The sequence below is a fragment of the Lethenteron reissneri genome, chromosome 30, assembly GCF_015708825.2.
Source record: "Lethenteron reissneri isolate LAM-NWPU_2019-01 chromosome 30, ASM1570882v1, whole genome shotgun sequence".
In the NCBI taxonomy this organism is placed as follows: domain Eukaryota; kingdom Metazoa; phylum Chordata; class Hyperoartia; order Petromyzontiformes; family Petromyzontidae; genus Lethenteron; species Lethenteron reissneri.
In genome coordinates this window covers 10,179,059-10,206,776 of record NC_083808.1, presented here as the reverse complement: position 1 = coordinate 10,206,776, position 27,718 = coordinate 10,179,059, and the positions used below count along the sequence as shown (strand labels likewise).

Sequence of the window (27,718 nt, the reverse complement as noted above, 5' to 3'; positions counted from 1 at the left end):
AAACACATACAAATAAGACCAACAAAAATTTACCCATATTGAAACGGCTGTACGGGACTGGACCTGAAAACTCAATTTTCTTGTACAATAATACGGGTTAACCGTATAGGTTGACAGGTATGAGTATGGTGCTCAATATGCCCGCAGTATTCTTGTAATGCTGTTACCGTGACATTACCCATTTACACTACTACATATATGGACTAGCTGCATTCAAAATCACTCCGATAATGAATGCTAAACAATGTAGACATTATTGACAGCCTTGGTGGCATCATTGCTAGTCTTTGTATGCGTCCTTCATTAACACAAGAGAAGCAGTCATTTGTGGGGTTTTTATCTCCCCCCCCCCCCCGTGTAAGACGGGAAGGGCGGTGAAAAATCCATGCTAATAAGTAGCCACTTCAGGCTAATTACTCGCACATCGATTGCACACAGCTGCACGCGCCGCTTGTTACGCACGCACAGTGCTTTTACGGCATCTTAATTTTAAAGGCCATTAACCAGGTGAGGTGGTGATCACCTCTTGCATTACTACAATTACCCAAGCAAAGTCAAAGCTCTCCCTGTTCCAAGCGAGCAACAGGGCAGCACGCACCTCAGCAGGGTGGCCCTGGGGCAGTGGAGACAACTCCACAGTCTCATTGCGGGAGCTGGGTTTCTCCATAGAATGCCCACTGTTGAGTTTTCACAATGGCAGAGGCCAAACGCCACAAGCCCAGGGGCCTTTGATGTGAAAGTCAGTGTCAGGGCCAGTGTCAAGGTCAGTGTCAAGGCCAGTCAAGGCCGATTCCTCTAGGCCAAAGCAAGTGTCTCGGCTGGTGCCTCAAAGCCAAGTCATTGGCCGACGCCATAACCCTGAGACCACGGTCTAGGGCAAGAGCTAAGACAATGTCCTCGAACCAGCTTCAAGGCCCAGGACTTGATGATCCCAGACCATCGCAGAGTAATACTCATGCTATTGACTGTAGAAGAACCATGGGTCAAGTTGGCCATAACTGGCATTTAAACTCGACTAAGTTGAGTTGATCACAGTACCACCCAGCTAGATATAGATTCTACTGTACTTGTATTTATTGCCATCGTATTGATAACTACAAACATATCCTACTTCAGAATATGATAGGATCTGGCACACTGAACTTCTACAAAAGCTGGCATGAGTCCTGCCGTGCTGAGAATGTGAACAACATCAAGCTTCTTCTCAGAAACCTCTGCTTCCAAGTGAACATGAACAACAAGGTCAGCTCCTTGAAGATACAAAAGAATGGACTGCCTCATGGGTCTGTTATTGCCCCCAGCACTCTTCAACATTTACATCAACGACCTACCGACTATAAAGTCACAATTATTTGTCTACGTGGATGACATCTGCATCGCAGTGGCCTGGCCATAGCAGCGGACTACTGCGGCAGATGGCTACGACAGCCCAGCACAATCAAGACCATTTGCAGTATGCTCCACCTGCGTAATGCCAGAGCCACCTATGATGTCAAAGTGCACCTGAATGGCCAGTTGTTGGAGTGACGTTGGACACGAGTCTGACACCGTACCGTCCACACCTTGAGAAGGCAGCCAGCAAGTTGCGCTCGTGGCAGCCCAGCTGGCTAGCTCAATGTGGGGCGCTGGTGTCCCACACCCGTATGGACTCGATCAGCTCACAACAAATTGGTGGACACTTACAGGAGCTGAATGTCACCATGCAATCAGGACAACCCCACTAACGTGGCTGCCAGTACTTTGCAACATATCCCCACCAAAAATTGGTCGCCAAGATGCTGGACAAGGTATATGCGGCACCGGAGTTGCCCCTTCACGTCGATATCTTCAAGCCTCCACCCGTGCGTCTGAAGTCCCGACACCCAGTGTGGGTATTACTACAACCCGAAGACTCGAGTATGCGGGATACCCGCACTGCCTCGGGTGAGGAATGGAGATTTGTGTGCTTAACAAGGACCTCATCGGAGATCCGTCGGTCTAGATGCCTGGCTTCGACCTCCCAAGGCGCCAGTGCATTTAGTTGAACCGCTTCTGGTGTGACCAGGGGATTTGTGCTGCTTCCGAACATCGATGGGGCGTAGTACGCGACAGCCGCCGCTGTGTGAATGCGGGGAGCAGGAGACCATGGTGCACATCGTCTCCGGCTGTGAAGTCCGTCAGGGTGTGCCGGGCGAACTGGTTGCCCTGCACGTGCTGCAGTAGTTTGGCTGTCACATGGGTCTGTGGCTCTGTGGGCTGACGTCAACTCACAGAACATTGACACTTTTTAAAAAATCTATTTTTCTTATATATCTGGTGCTCTAACGGTGTGAATGTCACACGTGAAATAATTCGCTAAATATTAGTTTTTCTAAACTGTTGCGATGAGTCCTTTTTTAGCGAGCACCTATCCAGGCCAGCATAGCTCATAGGAAGGTGATGAGGCCAGTACAACAACACCAATGCGCATGCTCACACTGCATTTAGTGATAAATTTCGGCCCGAATCAACGAAGGGAAGGTCAAAACTTGCTTTAGATACCATTTGCTACTGGGATTATACAGTTTGAAGAAGAGAACACAGTTTTATCAGGATCGTAGACCAGTTCACTCACCACTGTGCCACTGTTCACCGTTTAAATACATGAAGTGTCACCTTAAGTGCAATGCAATACACACAGACAAAATGCCAAGTGAAGTGTATTTACATATGTGCGTAGTACATACGTACACACATTCATTCACATGTACGCTCGACGTAAGAACATAACGGAATGAAATCGACGGATAGTCTGTTGCTCAATCAAGTACAAAGAAAGCAGGATCATAAAAAAAGATTTCACCAACATTTATCGGTGCCATATAAAGCTTTAAAGTGTAAATGCACTAAGTTCACTGTAAGATATAATGTGTCTTTGCTACGTGAGTTATGAAACAAATCGAGAGAGATTGAGTGCAAGCTTAAAGATAGCACTTTGAATTTGTACTTCATAAATGTATGAATACCAAAAGAAAAAGTGAATTTTAGTAAATTCTTGCGGCTCTGATATATTGAAATGAGATATTGAACATTTTTAATCTTGTGACCGCTCGTGAAATTTATACCCCACTGCTTTCATTGAGGTCCATAATTCTCAGTGCGCTTCCTTAACAATTTAAAGGCACAAAATCACCTTTCTGTTCTCGAAAATTATGCACAGGCTGAAGCAGCTGCATGCCCTCCTTCAGCGGGATTGACATCTAAGCCTTTGGACAAGTCAGCCCGTGCATGGCTTCTCATACAACACTTACCACTACTATAGGCCCCACACGAGGCAGATTGTGGCCGCTAAGGCCCTTCCTAAAACCCACGAGAGAGATTATATGTATTTGAAGTACGACGCTTTTGGTCAGATCACCTGGAATGCGACCACTGTGCACAGCAGGTGATATAGGCGGCTGTGGGACTCCGTGGTTGTGCATAGGGTAGTGCAGCGCAACACATTGTTGTTCTGTGCTTTCATGTTCCCACAGCTACTGATGTCTGCACCTATTCAGATGAACCCGTTTGGTGACGAAGAGTCCAGTGTGTAATCCCCACGAGCTATTTGTTGTGAGGAAGCCCTCGTTAAACAGTCGATTGACCAAGTACTGGCTGGATGCAGACTTGCCTCAACTGCATGGAGTGACATTGCTTCCACAATGCATTTACCAACCCTGCGTTGTGGTCACGTTTCCATTAAATATGAACTCAAACTAGTATGCAATGACAAATGTAAATGTTTCGGAAAGCAATGATGCAATCAATGAAAGCAACCGCTCCGAATGCATTGTAAGCGAATGGATCAATTTTAATACAGCGTTGTTATTCCAATGTATCTGATAACAAATGACTAAAGTGGGATTACACACCGCGATCACCCTCACCGACTGACAGACTAATGAGCCGGTCACTCTTGCAAATAACACAATCGGGCATCTCTCGAGATCTCACCTGATTAAACAAAATCAGATATACACTGGGAAGGAGCAGTGCGCGCAGCGGTTAAGCGCGTGACACTGCACACACCAGTGGCTTGAATTCAATTCCTGGCCACGGCTAGCATCAGTGGCGTGTGATATCCGGACCATTTTTTTGGGGTCCCCCAACCCACACATGGTGACGTCAAACAAATCCCCGTGACTGACACGACATGAGGACGCCTTCATCCATCAGCGGATTAACATAAGGCTGAAAGTTATCGTTTACATTCCTCAAGAATGTATCGTCGTAAATGTATTTTAGTCGTTCAGGACAGGACAGCCTCATCACAGTCACTAGGATAGAAACAGGCCCAGCTTTCGTCTCACCTGATGAATTTGCGTGTACAACAGTTGCCCTTTCAGAGTTAAACTCGCATGTGAATGTAAACGATTGTTTAGCATTGCAGAGACAAGCACCCAGGCCTGATAGTTGAACGTAAATAATTAAAACTCAAAATAGCACACAATGTTGGGAGTTCATCGATTTTTAAGTAAAAACTATAAAAGTTTTATGTTCTGCACATTGTGCAGTAACTACATTGGTGGAATGACCCACAGAGGAAAGGGGTTTCATATTGAACAAAACATTTCAATGCTCCCATGAGCAGTGATGGTAGCAGCTGCCACCATTAGTCAGTGTTCTACCTGCATATGCAATGTAACTGTGTGCATGTGTGTGTACGTATTTGGGGAGCGGTAGTGTAGCGGTTAGCACGCTGTGCTACGAACCTGGCGGACAAGAGTTCGACACCCGCTCACGGCCAACACCTGTGACCATTATCTGAACTGGTCCCGGGCCTATACTAGATCGACTCGGTCTCAAATGAGTACCTGGTGCAGTGTGTAAACATCATCGGCACTGGGGAGACAAAGACGGTCGAGCATGGTGCTGGCCACCCATCTCCTCGTGTGCCGTGCGGGACCTTCATAGGTGCTAGCAAACATCACTTGCCCCAACAGTCTGTTACAAGCTGTACAGGGGATCTGTGTTACTGGTAGGAACCTTCTGGTTACACCAGCCCACAGGGGATTATTGTGTCCGTCCGTCGTGCAGGGAGGGGCTGGGTGGGGAGGGAGGGGCTGAGTGGGAGGAAGGTGGGGAGGGGCTGGGTGGGGAGAGTGGGGCTGGGTGGGGAGGGGAGGGTGGGGAGGGTGGGGCTGGGTGGGGGGTGGGAGGGGTGGGGCTGGGTGGGGAGGGGCTGGTCACCCCGTGGTGCGCTTATAAAACTCAACGTTTAACCTACTCACGCCGGCTTGTGCCCGCCCTCACAGTCGGCCATATTTGCGGAATACACCACGCCACCGTTGACCCTGGCCATTGACCGAGCAACCCAACGTTCCTACCAGCTCCCTCCGCAGGAATGTTTTTTTTTCTACGTATTTACATTAACGTGTGCATGGACACAAGATCGTGTCAACTCATCTTTACGTATTCTTGGTTCTTTCGGTAAAGTCACGTAGGAGGGAAATAATAAAATAATACAAATAAAACAATAAAATTCTCACGACGTTTCGATTGCAACACAAGCAATCATCAGGTGTTAAAAGCAAAGCAAGACATGTCACACCTGATGATGATTGCTCGTGTTGCTATCGAAACGTCATGAGAATGTAATAGTTGTATTTTTATTATTTTATTATTTTCCTTCTATGTGACTTTACCGAAAGAACCAATAATATGAATCCCTGCAGTTACGAAAGCTTTAAAACGAAATTTCATCTTTACGTGTTCGTGTGGGGAGCGACAGCCAGGATTTGATTCTCAGCCATGGATAACATCAGTGACCAACGGGTATCAGAAGTAGCCCCAGACCTTCCCTGGGTTCACAGCCTTAAATGAGTACCTGATGCTGTATGTAAATATCAGCCCTGAGCTTACAGCCCCCTTGTGCAATGTTCTGGCCATAAGAGGTGGTCACAAACAGCATTACCACAAACATGTATGTGGTCACATGCGGAATCATGTCTTCACATTTAGCAGTGACAGTGGCATAGTAAAGGGAACATTGCCAAACACCTTGGCAACGTCGTTTAAATATTTGTGCGGATGTGCACTTGAATGTATCCGTGAACATGGATTCACACGCTCATACGCACATAAAGGAAGTCCTCCCTACACCATTTCTGTCATGGCGGTTGTTTGACCGTACTTCACCACGCTGGTGGTGTGTGGGGGGGGGAACTCAGGACAGGTTCAAACATCACTCACCACAGATCTTATTCAAGGTTGTAAATTCCATCGAAGGGTCATTGGGTTCATGAGACGGTGCGACGAGCCGCTGTGCAACTGTTCCCCGCCCGACATGAATATGATTGAGGTTTATTAATAACCAGGTCAGAGTCCACGTTGAGACGCAAGATAAACAAGAACATGACACAACCGTCAGGGCAAGGAAGACAATGTTTTCACACTATTATCTGGGCAAGTAGTTGCACGCGCACGTGAATGCTGTCTGTGCATGCGGTGGTGGCAAAGCGGAGGTGGAGCGGTTAGTGAACCGCACTTCGAATCCGGCGACCCGAGTTCAACTTGTTTTGGGCCTCCCCTAGGTCGATTCAGCCTTAAAATGAGTACCTGGTGCGGTGTGTAAACATCCACATCGGGGAAACAAAGGTGGGCGGGTCTGCTGTTGGCCTCTCACCCCCTCGTTGTGTTGTGCCAACTCTAATAGGTGCTCACTAATAGCACTTGCCCCAACGGTCTCTGAGACGGGGAATATATGTCTTAGTGTGCGAGGACGTGACCGTTTGTGTCCATCTATGTGTACGTGAGTGCGTGTGTCTGTTCGCGTGTGAGCTTTTACATTCGTGTGCCCGTGAACATTCACACGTGTGTGAGCGCGCGTGTGTCAATGCGCTCGTGTCCTGTGCTCATCTCACAGGAGATGCTGTTCAGGAGGACATGCCGGCTCATTGACGTTGAGAACGCTTCACGAGCGCTCGACAAGGCCAAGCCAGCCAAGAAGCCAGCCGTGAGTGCCCATCCCCATACACGCACATTGCATCGTCAAGGCCAGGTGATATACGTGAATAATAATAGTACTAATTCACAACCCTTTTACAATTCTCTGCTGGATGAAGGCCTCCCCACGCTATGTCAGTCAAGGGGTCCAGGATTAGTTCAGATATCATTTTCCACAGATGTTAGCTGTGGTTGGGAAACTCGTGTTTATCTACGCCGAAGACAGAATTACACGCCGAGGTCTTGACGGATTTATTTTTTCATTCCTGTTGCTCTATGCCCCGGTACCGTTCCCGTTCTGCTGTAATGTGCACTGATGCCTATTTTATTGAGGGCGATATTGGCAGGTAAAATAAAGGCTGATTGATTGGGCATGTATAGTCTCACTATCACAATGCTCTATTGAGCAACTGCGGTGCTTAACGCCATTAGCAGGCCTAAGACAGTGGTAAAATTCCACATTCTTAAGGCTGAGGTCATTTTCTCTGAACAACTACCGTGGAAAGCTTCCCCATGTAGTGGAGTCTCAATACGTACGACCTGCTGTGACATGTGGATCAGAAACATGGACACAGACGAAGAAGATGAAACAAAAGCTCGAGTTAAACAGATGCATGCTTGGGTATTACACCGAGGAACAGAATGAGAAACACATCGATCAAAGAAAAAACACAAACCGCAACCGTTGAGCGATCAAATCAGCTCTTGTCTCTAGGTGGTAGGTGGATCATCAAAATTGCAGGCCAGTGAGAGATGGTAACAGTTTGGGGAGGCCTTCATCCATCAGTATTTGTTCGATGTTGATGGTACAGTTTCATAAAAAGTGTGAATTTTACCGACCCAGAATGAAACTGATGACGATGTTGATGATTATTTTTTTACAGTGAGGACTTTGAGAGATGATCTTTTACTGATCATACTTATCTAGGAATGCCCTCTTTTTTAGATAACTTAAACCCTATGTCTACAATAGGTTCGCTGATCGACTGTAACTAGGATTTGATTTAAGAACTCTGTAAATATAGGAAAATAAACGTTTATCTTGGCATGACAAGTAAACTATTTAAAAGTGCACTCACAAGCACACGCCAAAAGATATGTCTAAAAAAACTGAACACAATCTTGTTATGTTTTTCAATCTCTGTGTGTCGGCAATATTAGAATTGTTTATAAATCCCATACGATCAAGAATAATCTCGGGAGACACGGTGCAGCACATCCCCAAGATAAGACCCCACGCTTTTATTTTAAGTGGAACAGATTATAGACATTAAACCCTTGATTTCAGACCAGATGGGCTGTAGAAATGGATGACGATAGCCGAATTTCCAACACATAACCTTTTGTCCACTGCGTGCTGAAAATGTTTTTCCCTGCCGCGTGAACACAAACTCAGGGCAGCATTGCTTTGCCAAAGAGCTTTGTCTGGCCATCCAAGCGCCCAGCTATGGGGAATATGCGAGATGCAAGCAGCACAAATTCAATGGGGCGAGGGGGGGGTCCTATATCCCTAGCGACGGTACAAATTGGTGGGGCCGGTTTCCTGTCTCATATCTCTTGGGAAGAATATGAAGAGAAGAAAAGTGTGCACACCGGCGTGCGGTTTTATCTTCACACCACTTGCAGGGTGTCTCATTTCGCTGTGCTGCCCCAGGTTTTCGTGAGATGCACGAGTGGTGTTTGTGCCATAGATTACCTTGCCATTTTCATTTTCCACAGAAAGCCCTTGTCATTATTGTGTACGTTTTCAATTTGTTTGTTTATAATTGGTCATGCTGTAGAATGCAAAAATTGCCTGGATTGGGGCCAATCAGCCAGAGGCATGCATATTAAACATTGAGCAATCGGGTTGGGATATAATGAGCATCATTTTTTTTTGCTTTGAGTGCACATGTGCAACAAATACCAAGACCCCCATATAGCCTTTGCAGACTGTTGGGGCAAGTGCTGTTAGCAGTCACCTATGAAGGCCGACACTGCACACCAGGGGGTGGGGTGGCCAGCACCACGCCATGTCGCCTTTTACTCCCCAGTGGCGATGTTTACACACTGCACCAGGTACTCTTTTGAGGCTGAGTCGATCTAGGGGAGGCTCATGACCAGTTCGCATATTCGTCACCGATGTTGGCCGTGAGCGGGAATCGAACTCGGGCCGCCGGGTTCGTAGCGCAGTGCACTAACCACTACACGCGCAACACACAACAACCGCCATTCGCCACTAAGTGGCGGAGACGTCACCACTGACGCTTGTGCCAGGCCATGCCATGTGGCGCAACACACGCACACAGACACACAGACATGGGGCAAGTGCTCTGTGAGAGAGTTCAGCTCACGGTCTGCAGCACAAACAAGTGAATCAGGAGGTGACACCACTCATCTCCAGCCCAACTCTGTCTAATTACCATTGCCAATAGTGCCATGGTGAGATACTCATTGGCCACTCGTGCTCTGCACGACTAATAAAAATTATATAATTAAACCTGTGTGGCTGCTAACATGATGCAATGTTTCAAGTGTCACGTTTATTTTGGTTAACCAGATGAGAGCCCAAGATACCGCCATGGTCTCATTTTGGAAAGACTGACCTGGGGCATTCGTCTGCCAGTAGGAGGCGATGATGCTATAATCCATGTTGAGTCATTCACTACCCTGTCACCACCCCCCAAAGATTCAGTACACAGATGTATCTCACGTGAATATATATGTGCATACAATTAGAATGCATTTCATTCCTAAGTCATGATCGATTGGAATTAAATTGCACTCTACTTTCTATTGAAGACCCAGTGCTGAATTTAACGTGACAACAACAGCTGCTCCAGGTCATCAGCTGTGGGTCCAGAGGGTGCATGCTTATATGAAGCATTGCCAAACCCTCACCCCTCCCCATAACAAGTCACAAATTGGACAATTCTGCCGAAGCATACTCTGGCGTGGCATGCTCCACTTGCCACAACGGGTGCCCATTCAATCATCAAACCTGGGACTGACGATCAGGCACCCGCGAGCCCCTAACTCCCACGGGCGTCACAGTCCCACGTGTCCCTGTAAACACAAACCGTGAGTGAAAGTCTGCCACCCTGCCGGCATGGTTATGTATTGAGCGCAGTTCTATGGAACAGCACAATTGAACTGAAATTAACCAAGTTTATTGGTATGGTGTGTCGCAGTCAGGGAAAGCAAAATTTGAATCATAATATTTATACTGGAGGAATCTGATGAGCTATGAAGCTCTTTTTCACAGATGGACAGTCGCGGCTGGTCAGAAAGTTACAACAAACAATACAAAAAAACACAATAGGAATGCAAAGTATAGGAAAGGTAGGAAAATAAATTTAAAATATTTTAAACATTTTTACCAGCTAAAGCCCACTGAGCTATTAGCTTCATTTTCAGAAGCGATCTGGCCACAAAGTATAACTCAACGAAATGGCATATCACGTGGACATTTTTAGCGATCAAATTATATAATGGCATATTTATAAATGGGGAGGGTAAAAAACCGGAGGACACAGAGAAAAAGTCCACGCAACCACGCGGAGAACACGCAAACTCCAAATATACAGGCGTCGGGGTTAAGATCGAACCCACGACCTTCTGTATACCAGCCGAGCAAGAAAACATTATAATGCGACAAAAGTTAAGCAAATGGTGCCTGGTTTCATGAGTCCGAGACAATATTTAATGCATACTCTGTGATGCTGCACCCTGAAGTGGCCTGCAAGCTTTACGCTATCCTTTGCATATTTCCAGCGTGAAACATTTGGACAGCGCTAGTGCACATTTTAGCATTCCTCCTAACGTTTTAAACGAGGCTCCCAATGCAACCCGCACGGGGATGTTTATCCCACACTATTATAGCACGGTTGGCTACGTACGGTGCGAAAGAATGTCAACATGCATACATAGATTGCCCATTTAAGTAATGTGACTTTAAACTGAATCCTAATCATCTGAAACATATGACAGTGAGCATTATCTATGGTAAAATGGCGAATCCTTGTATATTTACAGTTGGTTGTGATTCCTGCCCATACACACCAGTGGCAAAATATATCTAGCTAAAATTAGTACTTGGAGCGGTGTTAAAACATTCGCAATGGGGAGACAAAGGCAGACAAATGGTTAAGACCCAACTATCACAGAACATGCGCTGCTGACCTAAATAGATGCCCATGAACTACACTTGCCCCATCAGTCGACACAGTGTAGATGTATGTGTGTGTTCGTGTGTGTACATGTGTCTCTGTGGGGGCCAGTGACACAGTGGTAGCACCCTGCGCTATGAACCCAGCGACCTGAGTGAGAATCCTGCTCAAGGCCAACACAAATGACGATTATCTGAACCGGTCTTAGGTCTCCCGAAAGTCGTCTCGGCCTCGAATGAGTACTTGGTGCGGTGTGTAGACATCGCCGCTGGGGAGACAAAGGCGGCCGGGCGTGGTGCTGTGCCGTGCCAGCCTTCATAGGTGCTCACTAACAGCACTTGCCCCAACAGTTTGTATTGCTATGGGAGTGTGGTCTTGTCTTTGTATATATATGCATGTCTGTGTGTGTAGGTAGTAGTTACTTGCAAACAGCACTTGTCTGCAAATGGGGATCTTCATCATTGCGAGTGTGTGTGTGCTACCAACGATGTGTGTGTGTGTGCTACCAACGGTGTGTGTGTTTGTGCTACCAACGGTGTGTGTGTGTGCTACCAACGATGTGTGTGTGTGCTACCAACGATGTGTGTGCTACCAACGATGTGTGTGCTACCAACGATGTGTGTGTGTGCTACCAACAATGTGTGTGTGTGCTACCAACGATCTGTGTGTGTGTGCTACCAACGATGTGTGTGTGTGTGCTACCAACGGTGTGTGTGTGTGCTACCAATGATGTGTGTGTGTGCTACCAACGATGTGTGTGTGTGCTACCAACGATGTGTGTGCTACCAACGATGTGTGTGTGTGTGCTACCAACAATGTGTGTGTGTGCTACCAACGATCTGTGTGTGTGTGCTACCAACGATGTGTGTGTGTGTGCTACCAACAATGTGTGTGTGTGCTACCAACGATCTGTGTGTGTGTGCTACCAACGATCTGTGTGTGTGTGCTACCAACGGTGTGTGTGTGCTACCAACGATGTGTGTGCACACTTGTGTCTGTCGACACGTATCCCTAGAACTTGCTCTTGGTACCAACCGTACCAACACCCTATGCGCAGTGCTTGGCCATAGTACATGCTTGATAGCAGCACTTGTGCTTACGTTCGCTCTCGGGCTAAATGGGCAATCTTTGTGTGTGTCCTGCATCATCTGCGTGCGTGCACGTGTGTGTGCTTGGGTGCGCGCGCCTGTCCAATGCTTGCTCAATACATCTTGCAAAGAGCGTGCGTTTCGCAAGGTAACATCTCACTTTCATTGGATCCTGTGGCTGTTGCAGAAGCAGCAGTAGTTTTCCAGAGCGCCGTGACTGCATTAGACATGAATCATTATATATATGTACACACCTTTTCCCATTATGCCGTCACAGAGCCAAAAAACATTTTTATGCAATCCCATCGCCTTGTGCTTCGCAGGCAGAGGAGGTGAAAAAAGAGGCTGAAAAGGCACTCGAGGAGATAACGGCGACAGCCAGGAGCGAGGTATTGGCACGCGTTTGAGCTTTTAATATTCTCATTTATGCACTGGTACCAGGGCAATGTGAATATATTAGATCTGTAATGGCTTTACACAACGACACAACACAACATTTTCAACAATAAGAAATAATGCGTTTTCGTTTTTCTCACCCCCCCCCCCCTCCGCCACAGTAACTTTGTAAAGCCATAGGAGCTCATAAAGAGCAGGCATTTTTTCATTAAAATACTAAAGGATACCAAGATAAAGTGTAGTAATTTCTCAAAGGTCGTTTGTTGCGGTAGAAATCGTCAAACTTGTTTTTGTGCATATTTGTGAAAACATCAGAGTGGCAGCACAGTGGTAATAATTGCGCCTCGCAGCAAGAAAAGCCTCGGTTCGATTCACGAATCGGGCACCTTTTTGCGTGGAGTTTGTATGTTGCTCCCTCTGTTCCGCATGGGTTTCCTCAGGGTTCTCCGGATTCCTCCCATAGATAAAAAATAAAAGAATAAAATGTATTTGTTCAAACATCCCAATGCTGAAAACGTGGTCGGACCCTCCTGCAACAAAACAAAAAGTCTTGAGTCTTAGTGAGGCTTATCTGAGTCCAACAAGCAAAATAATGACAATCATCAGTATGCAAAAGTAGTATTTGTGTGAAGTATACTCTATTGAAATTAAAATTAATTTTTTATAAATTTTAATTTCATTTTTTACCTACGTGACTTTACCGAAAGAACTAAGAGTATGAATTCTTGCAGTCACGAAAGCTTAAAATCTAGAATTTGTGTGAAGCTTGATTTGAAGCTTTCGTGACTGCAGGAAACCATACTCTTTGGTTTGTCGGTAAAGTCACCACTGCAGATAGGCAGAATAACTCAAAATACTGACACTGTAATAAGTAATTTATTACTCAGGAATACCTCACGGGAGTCCACGAGATTAATTTGAAGGACGTACTCGGAGGCTTCGCCAATTTCTTATTGAATGTTTCAGTATGCGTCACGACGCAAGAATTCCCAGAGAAACCCATGCATACGTGAGGGGATAACACTCAAAATCTGCAAAGCTTTGTAATTAGCTTAATTGCTGTACTGTAACCTTATAAAGGCCATGGTAAAGTCACGTAGGAAAAAAATCATTAAAAAAATAAATTCTAATAAATGAAAATAATTTAGGTAAAGAATTATTTATTTTCATGTATTATTATTATTTTTTACCTACGTGACTTTACCGAAAAAACCTAAGAGTATGATTTCTTGCAGTCACGAAAGCTTCAAATCTAGAACTTATAAAGGCCGCCACGTAGCCCCGATGGTGTGTGTCTTATGGTGATCTCTGCATAATTAACCAGCTCGACTCGTAAGGGTTAGATCAAATTCGTGGAGTACTACTTAAAATGCGAGCATTTACACTGGAGGAATCCAATGAGCTATAAAGCTATTTTTCACAGATGTCCAGATTACTGAACTTTAGCAACATTATGGGGATGTTGTCAAAGTGGTGGCATGTTGAGCGCACTGGATTTGCAATGAAGGTCACTGGTTCAATCTCCTAGGCCTACAGTTGAACCACGTGATCATAACAGCCCCCCCCCCCAACCTCTGTCCACCCAGACATATAAATGGGCACTCTACAGACAGTTATAGAGTACATTTGTGGTGGAGTAAATGTGGTTCCCCCAGCTCTTCCAGGATGTTTGGCCAGAGCGTGGAAAAGTAAGCCAATATATAAATAGCGGAGCTCTCGAGAGCGTCCTGAAGTTCTTCCGCCAGCGGTGGCATGAACAAGGCATTTTAGGGTTGTATCTTTACCTTTACGAGCATTGTATGCTTGGCTCTGCGGTAATAATGCTTGAGTCAGAACCAAACTGTTGCAAGTTCAATCCCTTATCAGGGGTTGATTTGAAATATCCTATAATCCCTCTAAGGTCAACAAAATGAATACTGCTTTGTAGGATGTCGACAGTGGTGACATTATGGAAACAACTGTTCCCTGGCATATGGATGTGGAATTTTCACCACTGATTAAGAGAGTTAAATGAGCATTGTGCAATGCTCATTTAACACTTTTAATATTGATTACGGGACCATGGAATATTTTTCAAATGTAATCTGGCATTTGTTAATGAAGATGGCATTAATGTGATTTCAGTCTCTGCTCCAAAAAGGAACTGGCCAAACATCCCAAGCAGGATCCTCTTGAGAAAGAGTCTTGAGACTCAATGGCTGTCAAACTGTGGTGTGCAGGAGCGCGGGATGATTGATAATTAATTGAGCAACGCTGTGTGTGTGCTTGTCGTGGCTTAGATCGACGCGTACCGGAGCCACAGAGGAGCGGCCGGCCTAGATGCCCTCAACAGTTTTGCGAAAGCACAGGCCAAGGTGGCCAAAGACGTCCTGGGGACCTTCCAGGAAGAGCTGGAACGGTTCAGGAAACTCTGAGAACCACCCGCTTCAAGAAGCTCCCGCCGGGCAATCATCGGACAATCCGTCATTAACTTCGCTATTCAGAAGCACCAAAGAAGATATAAAAACACGCATATATATTTTTTAAAATCCACTTCTCAATTGGCGGTGCAGTCATTAAGTTTCCAGCGATTACAAATGCAGGCCTGATTGATTAAGGCTCATCAAGGTGTTTCATCAGTGAGGACTATTGTTCACGCGTTTATGCCGGCACACGGATTAATTATGCCGCATTTATGCAGCCAATAATGTGGGTGTCTTCGTGTTTCGCAAATTTCACCCAATTATTCTTTCTCTCACTTCATAATTTCTGAATAATGTATTTTGGTCTTTCTGAAATGACCTTCACAATGTCAATGTTTAATGCGCTTTTACAACATTTTTCTTATTGGAATCGAAGCAAGTTTTAAGCAATGGAGTTTTAGTTTTTCCCCACCACGAAGTTACGTAACATATGCACTACAATTAAAGAGTCCTCAAATCTGTATATTTAACAAGTGGAAATGCATATTTGTTCCATAATCATTGGCCATAAATCAATATTGTTTACAGCCCTGAGCCAGTAGTGGAAATCAAAAATACAACTACTCACTATTGTCTTCCTACAAAGGGGTACCTATTTTACAGAGACCCAGAACGATGAATGGCTGTGCCTTCCCCTAACTGGGGTTTGAATTCACACTTCCAACTTATAAGCCGTCCACTATAATCGCAGCACCACCTGGCTGAATCACAATGGATACTGTGTGCATTATAGTAAGCCACAATCTACAAGTTACTCTTAAGTATACATTTTTTTATGGACAACATTTGAACAACACAAGTCCATATTAAAGTTTGAAAATGTAGTTTTATGTATTCATTGCAATATGAAAATGTAAAAAATGTATGTAAGAAAAATGTGTTAACTCTCAAATCCTATCTCTGAGCTTGAATGCATGGGAGTTGTCATTCCACTCTTCGAGATCCATGCACAATTGCATCAAGCGATCCCATAATCCATCATACATTGCAACATCGGCGAGGTGTGTTTACTCTCGAGATCCTGCCCTGGTGTAAGAGTTCATACACTGGACTTGCAATCCAGAATTCACCAGTTCAACTTCCCGGCATGGCAGTCAAAAGAATGGGCCAGTGTTTCTGAAATTACAACCACCCACCCACCCACCACGGTTCTGTCCACCCAGCAGTATAAATGGGTTCATCACAGTAAGTTGATCGGCAGATCAGGGTGGGGTTAAGTGTGGGTACTTCGTCATCTTCCAAGCTGTCTGACTCGTGTGGAAGAGTAGACCAAATCTCCTCTCAAGCAGCTCTCGAGCTTTCTCTTGAGGAGCCCCTTCTACAGAAGTGGTGTCAGTAAGGGCTGCACCTTCACCTTTCACATTTGCTTCATGCGCTTAACCTTGGACACCTAAATGCCAATTTAACCCCAATGAAGCTTGGGGAGCTGAACGGAGTTCAAAATAACTCACAAACAAAACATCTAGTTGTCAAAGACCTAACGCAGAAGATCCCTCTGTGTTCGATCTTCCACGGAGCTCATGATCCACCCTAAACCGCATCCGCACAAACTGGCAGATGAGAATACCTGATGCACAAATAGAAAATAAAAAAAACTCTCCAATAGTGTGCGATTGTGGTCATTCAGAACAGAACAACGTATAACGACGCAATGCCCGATCCACAAATATGAAGGAGACATCACGGCGATGCCTACTCTTCTGCTCCTGACGCGGTTATCTGGCTTGATTACCTGAATGTGAAATTGCAGTCGTCGCTCTGCATCTACATCAGCAGCCGTACGAAAAAAGAAGAATTGTTCCGACTGCACAAAAAGTGGGATTCACAACATGGTACTTTGGGAGTGGGTCTGGAAAATGAGTTTCAAAAATTTCTCACTGCAGGGTGCCAACATCACAGCAATGCCCAAATTTTGGGGACTTTTCAAAAAGCACATTTTTCTCTTTTCATTCTCTGTTTTTCTAGGTTCAGAGATTGTTCAATTTAATCAACTTTCCATTCAGTTTAAATTCATATACAGGGTGGATGCTTTTTAAGCTCTCAGCATGTCTCTAAACCGAGGAACAGCACTGGAATATAATCTTCCCGAGGGAAAAAACAGTGCCCGTGGCATGCTTTTGAAAATGATGAAATATTCCTCGCATAAATCACACGCACATCTGTGTGAAATCGCGACTTTTTTTGTCTTTTCCCAGAATTTGACATTGGTTATTACCGACATGATGTCAAATGAAAAATAATCCCATCTGAACACTCGCAGAGCAGACTACCCATCGCATATTTCAAAACATTTCACGGAAGGTAGGTACCAAAGAAGGAGATACCAAAGACCTCATTTCTGAAATCTCTCCAAGCAACCTCTTTTCTGCACCATGGGGCAGGACTTTCCCACCCACCCTTCTGCAGATAAATGTTTGTCACATGGCAGGCAAACCGGTATTTTTAATTCTCAGGCCGGAATTTAGCCAAATTCAGTACAAAACCACAATTTAGTTGAACGTTTTATTGCGCGGTCATGGGTAAACCGAGTTAAGGCCATCAACTCAAAATACTTCAGAGTCCAGTTTAATGATGGGCGGCTGTCCAAGTACAACCCGAGGATTTCAGCCGATACCAGCTCCGCACTGAGACCTTGGAGCCAAACTGGCCACATCTACAGTATTTGATTTGAGAGAGAGAGCGGTTATTTATTTCAGCAGGTACAGTCCAATAAGTTGGTAGGCTCTATCGTATTGGCTTCCTGCGACGGTACAGATGTTATCAAGTACAGATCTTAGTTACAATTACGGTTAAAGAGGGCGCGATACAAACGGCAAGTATCGGTACGTGTCTTCTTGGTTCTTTCGGTAAAGTCACGTAGAAGGGAAGTAATAAAATAATAAAATGAATGACGCTGTCGCCTCGACAGACCTGGTTTTCACCTGAAGACGGCTGCTTGAGTTGTGGCCGAAACGTGAGAATTATTTTATTATGTTTAATTTGTATTATTTTATTACTTCCCTTCTACGTGACTTTACCGAAAGAACCAAGAAGATGAATCCCTGCAGTCACGAAAGCTTTAAATCGAAATTTTATTATGTTTTATTTGTATTATTTTATTACTTCCCTTCTACGTGACTTTACCGAAAGAACCAAGAAGATGAATCCCTGCAGTCACGAAAGCTTTAAATCGAAATTTTATTATGTTTTGTTTTTATTATTTTATTATTTCCCTTCTACGTGACTTTACCGAAAGAACCAAGAAGATGAATCCCTGCAGTCACGAAAGCTTTAAATCGAAATTTTATTATGTTTTGTTTTAATTATTGTATTACTTCCCTTCTACGTGACTTTACCGAAAGAACCAAGAAGATGAATCCCTGCAGTCACGAAAGCTTTAAATCGAAATTTATTACGTTTTGTTTTAATTATTGTATTACTTCCCTTCTACGTGACTTTACCGAAAGAACCAAGAAGATGAATCCCTGCAGTCACAAAAGCTTTAAATCGAAATTTTATTATGTTTTGTTTTAATTATTGTATTACTTCCCTTCTACGTGACTTTACCGAAAGAACCAAGAAGATGAATCCCTGCAGTCACGAAATCTTCAAATCGAAATTTTATTATGTTTTATTTTTATTATTTTATTATTTCCCTTCTACGTGACTTTACCGACAGAACCAAGAAGATGAATCCCTGCAGTCACGAAAACTTTACATGAAATTTATCGGTACGTGCTTTACATATTAAGGGAATAGGGAACTGGTAAAACAAAAATGGTAAACACAAAGCGTGACTACATAATTTTACAAACAAAACATTGAGTCCATCATGACGTGTATAATACAGCAAACGAGCGGCACAGCAGGTGCAGCCTGGGCATGCTGTCTGCACGCGTTGTTCGCCGTTTCAATTTTCAGTGACTACGCCGAGTACAGCCAACATCACCACCACCACCTGCCCACACTTGCTGCTTCAACCACTGGCCGCGAAGTGTGATCACCCACTCAGCTGCGACGCGTGCCGTCTATCCCGACGACAACCTGCGGGGACCCCAACCACAACACCACGAATGAGAGCCAGTGAGCCACTGATCACTTCGTCAACAAGTCCCCTGGTTTTAGATTGAAAATAGCTAGAAATTAAGATAATTTAATGGTTTGTATTATTTTATTTTATTTAGCTTGACTTGCTTGGGACGTTTGCACGCGGAATGAAATCCGAGTAAACGAGATAACAGACCAAAAAATCCACACGTAGGCGAGTGACCTACTTGCTCTACTGCCTGAAATGAAAGCCAACGACGGCGCCATCCCACCTGTCATGGCAAGTGGCGGATTTAGCTCGTGACGCACTCGTGGACGAGCTTGTGAATGGTCGCGGATGACACCTGGGGGGGGCTCGCCACGTGAGGATGGGAGATCAAACCATCAAGTACCCGACGAGGCAGTAGAGCAAGTAGGCCACTCGCCTACGTAGGGATTTTTTGGTTTGTTATCTCGTTTACTCGGATTTCATTCCGCGTGCAAACGTGCCAAGCAAGTCTAGCTGAATAAAATGAAAACAAACGATGAACTTAAATGCTAGCTATTTTCAATTGACTGACGGATGAACGCCCATTTCGGTCATGGTGGCCCCTTATCACCATGCCCCACCACATTGGTCAGCGTGGGTTGGCGAAGTGAGCAAGGGGAGAGCAGGGCCTGCTTTGGTGTCACTCACCACCGATGTTAGCCGTGGCCGGGAATAGAATTTGGGTCACCGGATTCACGGTGTAGCGTGCTCTACCCACTGTGCCACTGCATAATGAGACTCGATGAGGCTTTCCCGAGTAAATTATTATTATCGGACATTGCACCGAGCCTTAATTTATCCACCCAGAAGGTGATTAAGTGCACACATAAACATGTCATGAGTTTATCCCCAGTGTGCATAAGGTTAAATAATACAGCGTCATAAAAGCCACATTTATATGCACATGTATGTCGATGTAAAGTAGGAAGAATAGTGGTGCACAGTGGTGCATTCATAAGCACACTGCCCTATGAACCTGGTAACCTGAGCTCGATCACTGGTCCCGGCTAACATCAGTGGTGAAAGATATCCGAAATGGTCCTGGGTAGCCCCTTTCATTCACCCGCACTAACCAGCGTGGTGAAGTATGGTCAAATAACCCTCATCGCCGACACCGTGTGGGAAGGGCTTCATCCACCGATGTATTGGCAATGGGTTGTAAACTTTTACTTCATTTTCAAAAAAATATCAGCAACTGGTCTTGAACAGGACAAATAACTAGAGGGTATTATAGCCGGTGGCCGAGGCTAGCAGCGGAATGGCAGCCAAAGGAGGGAGAAACACCTGACAGGTTTCCCACCATGGAGATGTAGCAATGAAATCGGCAAAAAAAATAGTTCTGTCTTTTTTTAAACATTTAAATAATGATTACTCATTTACCAGGTGCTTTAGTACAGTGTAATTTCTGCACAAGATCACACGTTCTTTCAACCATGTTATTTCATCTTTTCTGGGTACGCATTATGTGTGTAGCCTCTTCAATGGTGAAATCGTAGAAGCCATTAAGGGGCAATGACTTCATTTTCTGGGAGGTATAACTCGTAATTTTTAGTTGTCGTCTAATGGCACATTTACAGCAGTAGGCCTTGTAGTTAAAGAACCCATTGAACATGAACGAAGCTGTAATGTCTCCCTATGCGGGAAATGAAATGCTATACGAATATATTTGGGTAATTTGTACCCTTTAAAAATTAGCGCAGCATTGCACAAAATGGATGTTTGATTGCTTTTGTGTGCACACTTTCATAAATAACCCTGCACTGCAGGAATCTATTTCAATAATAGATGTGTTTGTATGGACGTATGCCTCTGCGTGCCTGCGTGTGTGCTTTTATTTCAGTACCCATGCTAAGGAAATCAATGTAAGTGAAATTAATGCTATGTCGGGTGGCTGTGACACTGGCAATTAAATGCTGAAATAAGGTTGACGAAAAAAAGATACACCCTCTTATGGGTATATCACACCATCACCTGTCCAGAATAACTTATAATCTTCTTTATAATTGGCTTCTGTGAGAAAGGCGCACCTTATTTATTGTGCAAAATCTCCCAGTGTGCACAAGCAGGCACACGTTATTCACTTTCAATTCCTCAAACCGACAGGATTCAAGATTAAGGCAGACGCGTACTTTTTATACGTATAAAGGAACAACACGCAAACAAAAACACATTTGTCCACAACACTGCCGGCCTTAAAATGAAAACGAAATTTAACAGGCCACGTTTTGATCAATGGCCTTTGCCCACAGCACCTCGAGAGGCCAAAGATATAGAGACATAGGCTTGTTTAGATTGTTTCCATCAACTTATTTTGCCTATTTCATTTACACCGTTGTCATGATGTACTCCGTCACGCAAGGTGGATGAATACCCCTGGACAACAAAGTCGGATGTGCGTCCCCCCGCCAGCAAGGCGCTGCGTACACCTGCGCCTTGCACAGACACGGCACACACACACACACACATTGTTGTTGGGTTGCAGGGTATTTATCACACAAATACTTTACATGTCAGCATCGTCATTGGTCATAATCAATCCACTGTTAGATAAAAGCCTCCCCCCCCCCCCCCCCCCCCCAAAGCTGTCATTATCTCTCACGGTCCTACAATACAACAATCCATTTAGCTGCTCTCTGGCTAGCCGTTGTGAAAAATAGGGCGAAATTACCACGTGGAGGGTCTCGAGTAGAGGGCCTTTCCGTCAGCAGGGGCGTGAGCAAACAATTACAGGGCTGCAACCTTTCGGTTTTGCAAAAAAAATATTGATTGCATGTGAAGCATTATTTTCAATGTGATTGTTTTTGCCCTGATTTCTATTTGGTTTTTTTTTGTGATTCATTTTACGTGATTGTGTTTGTCAATGTGGGTGACCCGGGTCATTCTTGCGAATGAGACTCATCCTGGTTTCGTGAGTTCTCACTTTGTTAAACAAAATGAATGTGAAACTTTAAATTTGGCACCAAAATGACGTAAGAAAGTTACAAAAAATGCACTCGCTTTCTTTGCGGCGATTCTGGTTTCGGTTATTTATTTTTTCGTGTTTAAAATTCAATTTTGAAACAGAGTGGAAATAAAAACGCTGCCGTGAAAATCCACCCACACAAAGGCAAGACATTAAGCATGAAAGAGGCGTCTTATGTCTGCATTATGGTTTCTGTTTCAAAATAGCGGCGGCATTAATACGTAATGGCCTCCATTTGAATAAAACAGCTCACCCATCATTACCCGCACAGTTATGGCCTATCGGTATTATGTTACAAATATTACTTGTCCTGGGGAAAAAGTATATATATAGCGAGAGAGATAAAGCATAAAATCCGTTCAATGTATGTCCATACAAAGAACTCAACAATTTACAAGCATCTTTGCAACCATGCAAAAACAACAACTTGCAGCCTGCTGCCAATCCACTGCTGGATGAAGGTCACCCCATGCCATGTCAGTAATGGGAGTCGTTTGACCATACTTCACTGCTCTGCTAAGTGCAGGATAGTGAAGGGGGGGGCGGACCTGTTCACTGCGACCAGGAATCCGTAGTGACTTCACGATCTTCTTGGTTCTTTCGGTAAAGTCACGTAGAAGGGAAATAATAAAATAATAAAAATAAATCTCATAAAATAATTCTCACGACGTTTCGGCCACAACGCAAGCAGCCGTCCTCAGGTGAAGAACAGGTCTGTCGGGAAGACAGCGTCTGCTTGCGTTGTGGCCGAAACGTCGTGAGAATTATTTTATGATATTTTATATTTTATTATTTACCTTCTACGTGACTTTACCGAAAGAACCAAGAAGATGAATCCCTGCAGTCACGAAAGCTTTAAATAGAAATTTGACTTCACGATGTTAAAGGCCTCTACTCTCTCAACCCACACACACCGTTACGTTGCACTTTTTTACTCTATTTAAAAGGCGCGTTCTCTCCTGTACTGATTGCCTGCAAGAAGTCAACAGCGATTGACATCCCTTACCAAAGGAATATTGAGTGTCCACGACCAGCTCAGATATGGCTAAGAGAAATGGTCACTGTCCCTTCACTCAAAAAGCACACGGTGACAATTTACCGTGTGTATATCACTTATCGATCGTATTGCTGAAGCTCTCCGGTGTCTTTTAGGGTGGCCGGGGCTACCTCTAGGTTGACTCGACAGAAAATGAGGAAACTGGTGAAAGCGGCGTGTGCACGTGAGCGATGGAGAGAGCAATATGTTTGCTGCCCGGTGCTCCACTCGTTGTTGTGAGCACCGCTCCTCCACCCTTCGCTGTTGTAGTAATCTTCATGTGCCTCCTCCATTAGAGTCCGATTTTGATATTGCTGGTACCAGTCTTCGGTAAGTACACACAGCTCCATATCCTCCTGTACCACATCAGCCCATCTCTTCTCTAGGCCATGCCGCGCTCATTTAGCCCCTCTATCCAGCATGCGGAGGCTGGGCATGCGGGCTATATGACCCAGCCAACAGTCTTATCTGCCAAAGCAGCTTGCCGATGGGACTGTGTCCAGATATTTCGAGGATTTGTGAGCTCACACACTCCTGCCTGGTTAAGCACAGGATGGATCATAGGCAGGTCAGCCTGAATATCCCTAACCACCGCAGATGTTCCATTTGAGGGGTCCACGTTTTGCAAGCAGAGAGAAGGGAGGTCATAACTGTGGCCAAGAAGAGCCAACGCTTTGTGTGGAGCGACAGATCAGGTGGCTTCCACACAGCGTTACGCAGCTGATGACAAGCCAGTGCTTCCTGCCTCCCAACTGATTCGGAGTAACGCCACTACAAAACCACAACTGTTTTAAAGCACACTGCCCAGGTACGGAAGCTTCTCCATACTCTCCACAATTTCCCCATTACTCATAGGGAGTTGAGGGGGGGGGGGGTTATCACGATTGGCTACGTACAGTGCGAAAGAAGTTCAATATACATAAGTACATTACACAAAATGCCCAGACAGGTGCTAGTTTTTTGTGTGGCTGATTGGAAGGCCCCACCTCTTAGTGGCACACTCCAGGTTCAGCAGCAGAGGCCCCAACTTCTCGGAGTGAGCAGCAATTGCCAGATCATCAGCATGGCTGACCAACAGGGAGTCATCTTGCAACCACACCCTGAGCCTCGATCAGACTCCCATTGTATCTGTACCAGATGGAAAGTCCTCTGGTATAGCCATGGAAAGCTTCTCGAACTACGTAGTCGAAAAATGTTAAATAATGTAGGAGCCAGAGGACATCCCCGTAGCACCCCAAGGTGAACATAGAATGGCTGGTACTCTCGGCCAAGTATGTTTACATGGTCTTGGCCACCATCGTGAAGGTCCTTAATGATTGATCATCTATTACAAAGAAGACTAAGACAAATATCCCTGTATAGCCTTACCAACCTTTTGGGGCAAGTCCTGTTAGCGAGCACCTCTGAAGGCCAGCACAGTACACGAGTGGCGATGTTGACACACAACACCAGGTACTCATGAGGCTGAGCCGACCTAGGGGAGGCCCAGAACCAGTTCAGCGAATCGTCATCTACTACAAACACACATAATGTTGTTTTGCTTGTTCACACCAGCTTTACTTGCAAATTGAACAACATTCATTGATGGATGTCCACCTCGACACTCTGCAAACCCGATTTTGTAACGCGTTACAAATCGATAATGCGTCCCATCCTTGTTTGCAAAACTGTTTGAAAGTGTGCCCGAGTTAAGACAGTGAACGCACACTTTGCATGCTCAATGAAGCGACACTTTTTTTTCATCGCATACTGAGCGGGACCATATCTCAGCGCCTTTTGTACTTTCTGACGGCGATGGAAGGGGGTCCAGGCGTGCCCGCTGAAGGACGGCTTGCTCCTCTGCACGCCCCCCGTGTGAGACACCTAACGTCCAGAGGTGCAAGCACGTTTCAATTTATAAGCAGCTCCGAATTAAATTTCACGCCCCCCCCTCTCTGCCGTAATAAATTGCTGGCCACAGCAATTTCACAATATTGACGAAGAATGCACGACTGGGGGGTGGAGGAGTGGGTGGGGGAAATCTTCCATCTGAAACAGGTCTGGACGGTACCACACAATTAGCGTAACGAGTGCGTTTTTCATCGCGTACTCCGCTTGCGTGTGCACATACGCGTGTTCATTTCGCCGTGGTCCCAACGTTTAGACAACGTAACCGTGACTTGAGTATTGCTCGAAAGGAGAGCGATTGTGCAGCGGTTGGCACACGGCCTAGCGTCGGTGACGAAGTGATATCTAAGGCAGTTGCAGTCCTCTGAAACTCACACGGCATGTGAAGGCATTGGATCGAGGCAGGACTGTACGTTGAATTAGTTCTCACAACGCGTACATTTGTCCACGGGAAATGTGTGAACATGCATGCTGCGCCTGAGTGCGTGTATACAGTACACACAATGTCTTGCTTATCTGTTCATACTCATCTATTCGGATTTCATGGAGCTGCTATGAAGGGGTCATGCCTGAAACGTCACCTATTATAGTTTTCCTTTTAAGGCCACAGTCATATGGGCGCTTGTGTACCACTGCTAACGAAGCAGCAGCAGCATTACCAATGATGCATTCATGTGTGGATTATCAATGTTTGGGCATTGGCAAGTGCACATCTCTGTAGCTGGTTTTAAGCTAGTGTGCAGAAATTCCACATTCTGATGACAGGTCTCAAGTATATCCTGAATGCAACCACCGGTGACTTCTAACACAGGGCTACTAAGCAGAGGATTACTTATTGAACTCACCCCAGCATGCCAATTGTGATGGACTGAGCAAAGTTACATTTTAGCTCAACCATTCCACTACGGGAGTTCTGCTCCTTTTGTCAGCTGGGGTATCCCACCTCCATCAGCATCGTGTTTATTGCCGACACGAGGCCCCAGGCGCAATGCAGTTGAACATCACCACTCGTCAACCAACCCAAAGATCCAATTGTCTAGTCTCACAGCCTGTCAGAGCGAGTGCTGTTAGCGGGCACTAGTTAAGGCCAGTGCGGCACACGAGAGAATATTGTGTCGCAAGCGCCAGTGAATGTCCAACCAACCAATGCTCGCGCGCTCTTCCTCGATACTCATTTGAGGCCAACTCAGCATCGGGGAGGCCCAATCAGACTTCGCAAACCACTCGCCGCCGATGCTGTTCACGGCCAGGAATTGAACCCAGGTCACCGAGGCTGTTGTGCGAAGTGCGAACCACCACGACGCTGGGTCTCCACCGTCAGCTAAGCTCCTCGCGAATCAAATCGGCAGGTGTTGAACCCATCTCGCCTGGCTAGCAAGGAGTGCGCAGTAACTTTGGCACGAGCGCAACTGATTTCGGCTCCAGCGTGGATGCTTAGCTTAGCGCTGCCCGGGCCCCATTGCTTCGTCCCCCATCGCCTCGCCTTTCTTTTATATAATTACAAATCGCCCTGCAACGAGCGGGTCTACCCGCGTGCACTGTGAGGACAATCGCAGAGTCTCGCGCGAGAAGCGGCGGGTCCCATAGAGATCTAAAAGACGAACCACCCCCAGTGAATGCAAACAAACAAACAAAAAAATCCCATTTATTTCGGCGCCATCAATCACAGCGTGCCCAACAGCTCGCCCGTCGTTGGATTAAAATTGCGGACGCAAATACATTTTGTTGCCATTAATTCATGTTTATGTTCTTTCGCGTTGCTCCGAATTAAGTTCTGTGCAGCGGGGGTGGGCAGCTCCGCACAGCTGTAACCAGCGCACGGCCGGATTTAATGTTGATCGCGACGGAGGTGTCGATGCGAGGTGAAGACTTCTTGGGTTCAACGGGAGGTCAAGCTTTAGTTCTGGTTAACTATTTGTGCAGCTTGTCAGGTAAACCAAATCGGTGCTTGCAAGCAAGGCCGCGGCCATAAAGCCAAGATTGGGGAGGACCAAATCTTCCAGGGGGTCTTGAGTTCCCCCCCCAGAAAAAAAAATCTAAATTTGAAAACGAATTTCCTGCCATTTCCTGCCTAAAATATTAAAAAATTCCCTAACACATAAAATGGACTTTTTATTTATTTTTTACAATACTGTCTAATAGTGTATTGTATTACATTGCTCTGTTTTTTTACCTTTTCTTGTTTCATCGTATGTAATGGCAGAGATTAGGGATTAATAAAGTACAACCAATCGTATTAACAGAAATCTATTTTATAGCAATATATTGGGGGAGGGGCATTTTGAGCATATTTGAATATTGGGGGGGGAATGTGTGTCCCCCCCCCCCCCCAATATTTATTATAATTGCGGCCTTGCTTGCAAGTCGTCAGCGGAGGTCTGGCTGCTACTCGGCAAGCGCCCCTCGCTGTGTTCCTTTTATTTCGTAGCGCTTGCTGCATTGACACGATATAAACAGGTTTGCGTTGGGCGGTAGGGTTATGCAAGGTATACCCGTGTGGTCATGGAGAGCCCTTGCTTTAATAAAGCCGATGCAAATACCTCCTCTAATCATTTGGAGGCCTTGATGTATGTAGTCCTGTTTGAGCTTGCTAAGTGCAGGCAGGCGAAGGCAATGTCTTTTGATAGATTTATGTTTTGTTAGGACTACATTATATGAGCTCCCTTTACAGCTGATGCAATTGCGAATCAATGCACATGTAGCCTTGATTCAAAATTAAGGACGTATAACTCGGCTCTAGCAA

General features: G+C 45.3%; 1 protein-coding gene across 1 annotated transcript in view; it reads left to right on the top strand.

The window, feature by feature from the left end:
* The window catches only part of LOC133349520 (sorting nexin-5-like), a 67,016-nt gene extending 50,378 nt beyond the window's left edge, over nucleotides 1-16,638 (top strand). Inside the window, exons 12-14 of the mRNA XM_061563048.1 lie at nucleotides 6,863-6,952; nucleotides 12,502-12,567; nucleotides 14,854-16,638. Of these exons, the coding sequence (XP_061419032.1) occupies nucleotides 6,863-6,952; nucleotides 12,502-12,567; nucleotides 14,854-14,988 (291 nt within the window). The 3' untranslated portion in view covers nucleotides 14,989-16,638. The remainder of the gene's footprint in view (nucleotides 1-6,862; nucleotides 6,953-12,501; nucleotides 12,568-14,853) is intronic.
* The last annotated feature ends 11,080 nt before the right edge of the window (nucleotides 16,639-27,718 follow it).